General features: G+C 28.2%; 1 protein-coding gene across 1 annotated transcript; it reads right to left on the minus strand.

Moving 5' to 3' along the window:
- Positions 1-253: 253 nt before the first annotated feature.
- LOC141664074 (putative serine/threonine-protein kinase WNK9) lies at positions 254-3,207 on the minus strand. The gene is made up of 7 exons (XM_074469935.1): positions 2,993-3,207; positions 2,867-2,904; positions 2,374-2,601; positions 2,050-2,270; positions 1,605-1,762; positions 1,079-1,523; positions 254-995 (listed from the first exon to the last, which is right to left on the minus strand). The coding sequence occupies exons 1-7, from the start codon at positions 3,056-3,058 to the stop codon at positions 445-447; spliced, it is 1,707 nt and encodes a 568-aa protein (XP_074326036.1). The 5' UTR covers positions 3,059-3,207; the 3' UTR covers positions 254-444.
- Positions 3,208-6,726: the final 3,519 nt, after the last annotated feature.

Raw genomic sequence — 6,726 nt, forward strand, 5'->3', positions numbered from 1 at the left:
ATTTTGCGTTTGTGCAATCATGAGATGAATTTACTCAAAATTTTAGTTGTGATACACGGGAAAAAAATAACTGATGGTAGGAGTTACAAGTGTTATCTAAACCAGCAACAAGGTGTTTATATTTCAATCAATTTAATGTGCATTTTAATAATACGTACAAAAATTCTAGGTATATGTAAATATTTACAATACGCATAACTTTCATATCAAACCATGCAAATCAAAATATAACACAAATAAATATTAAGGCAACTTAACCTTTGCATTTAAAATTAAATCTACGTTTGAAGTATGAAATCTACATCTGAAATACCTCAAATTGAGATTTTAATAAACTCCTACCAACATCTACTTTACAATGTGCTTACAACTAAAATTGTTTTTGATCATGTAGAGCAATCTCATCATTTTTTTTTCTCTTAATCTAAGAAGACTCATCAGATACTAAGAAGAAGGTGAAGATAGAACAACTCCTGATAATAATTTGGAGAGACTTTTAGGCTCACCACCATGTAAGTTGGTAGATTTGTCATCTAAACTTTCACGTTCTCCCACAAAATGGCCGTCTCTTGAGTCCACTTTGCTCCATTCTACACTTCCATGTTGATCACAATAATCTTTTGGAGAAAAATCATTAGACTGAATAGATGAGATTGGTTCGACAAAATGATTATCTGCATTATATGTAAACTCTTCAAACCTGCCATGCTTAGCACCACAACCTTTCTCGCAATTCATTTGTATGTAGGAACCAATTGAGGCACAGGTAGAAACACAATAATGACAAAGGTTAGAATTGTCAAAGTGAGGGGTTTCTTCTATTCCAGGTCCAGTCTTCCATTGTGGTACCAACATAAGCATTTCCCCATCTATCATTTCTGCTATTTTAGTCACATCTTGGTCTGTTATATCCAATTCTCCTACCATTTCAGTTGCAACGCTAAGTGCAGTATCACTCTCAACATGAAATGGGAAATAGATGTTCCTTACATTGTCTGTAAGAAAATTATAATAAATTTTCAAGTTAGAACAAACACAAAAAACTTAATGTAAAAGACAGTAAAAACAAAGTCATTACCTTCTTTGTCTAAAATTCTAAGTCTGAGGAAGATACTGCCATCACTTTTCTTTTTCCCCTTGATTGTAATATCAAGTTTTGAAAGATGTTCCTCCTGTTCATCATCATTATGCTCGAACAGGTCAATCTCATTATGCTCAATATCATGTATCTGGTAACTCAATCCATTTTGAACATTTGGAATAGAGTATTCCTCGAAGGAGCCGTTACTAAATGAGTCATCTTTGTAGTCTGGTGGAGGATTGGGGATTACTGGATTAACATAATTGAACTCTATGTGGCACTCTATTGCCGCAAAATTAGGTTCAAAATTGTCGGTCTGCAGAAACGGGTCCCTTAAAAGTTCCCTTGCGGAGAGTCTTGTGGATGCATTAGCCAAACATTTGTCAATGAATTGACGTACTTCTGGATCTTTAACTTTGCTCAAAGCATTAGGTTTTTTCCCCTAGTAAGGAAGATGATTATTTTAATCATGAAGAGACATCAAATTAGTAGCAACAATAGGGGGGGGGGTGAAGAGACTTACAGAAATGACTTTCTTGTAAATTTGGACAGGATGAGTGCATTCACTATATGGATACTCGAAGGTAACCATTTCCAGTATACACATTCCAAAAGAATAAATGTCAACTAATTCATTATACCCCTCTTGATACACTTCTGGAGCCATAAATTCTGGGGTCCCTGATAAAACAACACCCTAATATATGTTAATGTGAAGTTAAGAGACTAAGAGAGAGATGATTGTAAATACATTTTTTCTGATTCAATGAAGTGTTTTTCGTTTAACTGTAACAAAGATGAAGATTGAGTTTCAACTTCACAGTAAACTATATAAATAAAAAATTTAACTTAAAAGTTGATCATATATATAGTTTATAAATACAATAGATGTATTCTCTTTCTTTTTATCATTTATCAACCTATAAAAAAGTGAGCATCTAAACATAAAAGGATTAAATTGAACATACCAACACAATGAGCTTCTTCTGAATTTTGAAGGACTGCAGCTAAGCCCAAGTCACCAATTTTCACTTCCCCTTGATTTCCATTTACAAAGATATTGTCACACTTGAGATCTCTATGAATAACAGGAGGATTATGACTATGCAGATAGAGAAGTCCTTTTAATATCTGTCTACACCAATTCTTCACAGCTCTCATGTTTACTTTCTTGTGTTTATGCCTATATCTTCACAGCAAGAGAAAAAAGAAAACCAAATAACGAAAAGAACCACCAATAAATAATAATCAAATTAAATAGGAAGTAACATAAACTTTGTTCCTGCTCTTACTCTCTTAAAGTTCCAGAAGTGAACATCTCAGTCACAAAATTAATATTTCTTTTCGCTGCATCAACCCAAGAAGCAAACAATTTCATGATGTTCTGGTGCTTGAAAGTTTTGAGTAGATTAATTTCACAATACAATCTCTCAAGCTCATTTGGGGTATGCAAGAAATTATTAAGCTTTACTTGGTTCCACGCAACTTCAATCCCTTCATATTGATCAAATGCTCTATAGCTGCATCAACCAACACAAGCCCGCTGATCAAATTTTGTCAACTCTATATGTAGTTGCACCAAAAAAAACAAATATCTCAACTTGGGTTTGGAATTTGGATAGTAGAAATCCAAAAGATTCTTCATATATAAATCGAAAATTTTAAGAGCAAAATGCCTAGAAAATATCACCTTCAAGAACACAATTAAAATGTGTAACATTTACCAAACCATATAAGTTTATAGAATTAAATAAATGAAATAAACCAAAAAAACATGTGTCATACACAGTCTTCGAAGCTCCTTTGCCCAGAATTTCATTATACTGCACCAAAAAAATCAGACAGAAATTAGAAAAAAAACTAAAGAGAATGTGTTGATATCTAATACATAAAGGCAATGAAGGTACTTACTCTCCCATATCTACCACTGGGATCAACTTCGACAAACTCAGAATAATCTTCATCCAAATCATTCATCTTTTAGCAATCCAGATCTTCTTCTACTTCTCGCAAGCTTACTATATGTTTTTGTTTCCAGTGTCCCGTTGTACTTTATTTCTGTTATATCTTTGTTTCTGACACAACAGTAGAGATAAAAACAACCATTTCTTTTTATTTCTTAGTATTTGTTTGTTGGGGAAATAATGCTTATTTGTTGGTTGGGGAAATGACAAATGGGTTTGTACCGGGTTTATATTTATGTTATGCATCTCAATATTACACAAGTACACAACACGTGTGCAAAACTATTGAAATCATTAGGAAATTTCCTACTACAAATTTTACAATTTTATTTCAGTATTCTAATGTTAAAGTAAGTAATATTTTTCAGTTATTTGATAAAGATAGATTATGTTGAGTAAAATATTTGTTTTGACAAAGTAGATCTTACTTTCAACTGATATAATAAATAAATTGAATTTTAATATGACGAAAAAATATATAATATTTCTGAAAAATTAGTATTTTAGAATTATATAAATTTACATCCAAAGGATTTTAGATGAATAAGATAAAAACAAATCAATGAATCTAATCAATATATCATTCAATTTTATATATTTCTATTCTATAAACCTTTATAAGCTCTCAGAATGAATTGCAAAATAAATTTAATTGTTTATATAATATTTTAAATATAACTAAGAAATGTCATTTCAAATTTTTATATGGAGACCCAAAGGTCCAACTCTCCAAGTACATAACTCACAATTGGAGTAACATGAATATGAGAGGAACACTTCTCAAAATTTTCAAAAGTGATTTCGTCAAGGTGATGAGTTTCTGTTGGGACCCGAATTAAATATTTCTTACCTCTGTACTTTGGGACCCACTGTATTCATTAGGTAAAATAGAACAAAATAGATATTATATAAAATTTGTTGAACATGTAAGCAATTTTATTTTATCTAAAATAATTAGCTATATTTGAAAAAAAAATTATTATTATTTTTAAATTTCAACAATTATATTAAATAATTTTTTTAAATATATAATTTTGAATAAATTATTAATAACCAACTAATTATTTTTTTAGTGAATATAAGTGAAACTAAAATATTAAATTAATTAAACATATTTAAGGATATTATTCTTATAATATAAACATCAGAAGAATTAGTTAAAAATATTATATTCATATATTATAAAATATTTCACTAATTTTATTATTATATTAGTTTATCAATAATTTTAAAATTTTAAAATATATATTAAAATTATTATATAAGTATTTAATGAAATTTGGTTAATAATGAAAAAAGTTACAGTTTTTTATAAAATAATTCCACTTTTCACATTACATAAAATTAAATAAAATTAAAATAATATATATGTGTGTGATGAACAAGTATATATATCTAAATGCCCTAGGTTAAAGCGGGAGAATTCTTCATTTTGGAGAAATAAAGTTGGGAATAGAGTTTTTTGAGAGTGAAATGACTTGGACCGAATATAGATGATGATGTTCAATCAACAAATCTAGGTGCTTGCATCTAAAAATATATTGTACTTTTTTTACATATCACCTATATTTTTGAAATTTTAGCTGCCAGATAGGTTTGATTGCTACCCTTGGAGATGCACTCAAAATTTGAGTATTGCTATCTGTTACTATCCATTCAATTTTATATTCTTTCTAATTTTGGATATCAAAAATATTAAAATTTCATAATATAAATTAATTATACCCATTATACTCATTTTATAATAAATATGATGGGTCCATGGTCGAGGGGTGTAAAAAGAGTGTAAATATTATTATAATTAACATCAAAAAGTAGATTTTGACGTGATTCTAGTTGATTTTATATCTTATTCTAAATTTTATTAACTCTTTCAAGTACCCCAATATTTTGCATACAAAAATTATTTTTTCTACCTAACTTTTTCAATAAGGTGGAATGATATGTCAATTACTACTACCCATTTTTTGTTCTATATTTGGCGGTGTGCTGTTTTTTTATAAATATGCTTTGTAACCTTACACATAAGTATATGTCCTAATAAAGTTTTGGGGGAGCGAAGATGGAACCCAAGATCTAAACAATCGAGGATAAATTTTTAATCACTTAAATTATTCAACCATACTCGACATTGTGCTATTTTAGTAACATAGATATAGAACAAGATTTAACATCAATAACATCAATAACTTTACCCCAAGGGACTATAAATCAAATTATATCTCTTCCATTTAATGGGATGTTAGTAAAAATTTGTATGTCAATCAAAGTTAATAGAATACAGTGGGTATAATTCAAATATGCTTAACTTAAAATCTAAATTAGAAATATTTAGAAAAGTTGATTCAAAATATATATATAAAGGTAGTGTTTGAAATTTATTTTAAAAAAATTATATCAGAAATTGGAGGGAACAACTGACATATTTTTAACAATTAGACTAGTGCCATGAAATGTAACAAGTGATTCTAAATTATACAGTTTAGATATCTTGGGATGTCAAAAATTTTTTACTTGAGCCATTTTATCATAGATTAATTCTATAAATTTTAGACCTGTTAAATAGCATATATATTATTTTGTTATAGCCTGGGGTCATTATCCGTACCAACAATTATTTTTATTTTGTTTTAGCCCGGCTCAATTAGTTTAATTTTTTTATGAATCAATAATATTTACGATTTTATTTAAATTTTAAACCCATTATACCGACCAGATCTAATTATACTTATTTATAATTTTATTTAATTTTAATCTAAACTAATAGTATATTTTGTTTAAAATGGATAAATAGTGTAAATTATTTTATTATATTGTGAGGCCATTATACCGACAACAAACTATCTTTGGAAGTCTAGTTGGGTTTTAAAAAAGGTGATATGAATAAGATGAATACCTAACTAATCCCGTAATAATATAAATCTTAGTACTAGATTGACTAACCCACTATCAATTTTTTTTATATTTCGGCGTGTAATGCACACATTTTTCTTTAGATTTTTTTATTAATTTCAAATAATTAAATTAAAAAGAATCATATAAAATTTCAAACAGATAAAAAAATTATCGAGCTTCTTTACTTTTATTTTGGCTATATCTTGAGTTCTACCAATCAAATTTTGACAAAACGAATTTTGCATAATTATTTGATTTAATTTAGGATATATACTTTACTTTTGTTTAAATCATTGAAAAGGTAAAATTTTCTAATTAATTTAAGATATTTACTTGTTAGTTATAAAATGTTTCTTTATTTTAGATCCAACGTCTATGTTAGAAAACAAGTATCTCAAATTAGGCATGGGTAAATAATTAGTTGAAAACTTTCTGAGTATTTTTAAAACTTAAAACTCTGTCACCAAATTTCAAAGTGTAATAAAACAAAGCAAGTAATAACACTGAGAAATTTGGGTCAATTTACTCTATATAATATAAAGAAATTGTTGCTACAGTTCCAAGAAAAACAATGATATTTTTCTTACCTTCTTATCAAGACTAGTTCTCGAGTTTTGGCTTACAAATAAAGTATTATAAGAATGAATATGTTCTTTGTTCGCACTCAGCTAAAGATGGGAGGTGCACCATATAAATAAAACTACGTAATACAAAATGTGCACATTCATTTATAATAAGCTGTCATATTCTACAAGGCGACACGTTGCACCTTTTTGAGGACCGCTT

This window comes from Apium graveolens, chromosome 6, assembly GCF_009905375.1.
Source record: "Apium graveolens cultivar Ventura chromosome 6, ASM990537v1, whole genome shotgun sequence".
Lineage (NCBI taxonomy): Eukaryota > Viridiplantae > Streptophyta > Magnoliopsida > Apiales > Apiaceae > Apium > Apium graveolens.

Coding starts and splice junctions, on each gene's coding strand:
- LOC141664074 (XM_074469935.1), bottom strand. CDS start 3,058: ATGAATGATTTGGATGAAGATTATTCTGAGTTTGTCGAAGTTGATCCC. Junction 2,905..2,992: donor CCAGTGGTAGATATGGGAGA/GTAAGTACCTTC, acceptor TTTTTGGTGCAG/TATAATGAAATTCTGGGCAA. Junction 996..1,078: donor TAGAATTTTAGACAAAGAAG/GTAATGACTTTG, acceptor ATTTTCTTACAG/ACAATGTAAGGAACATCTAT.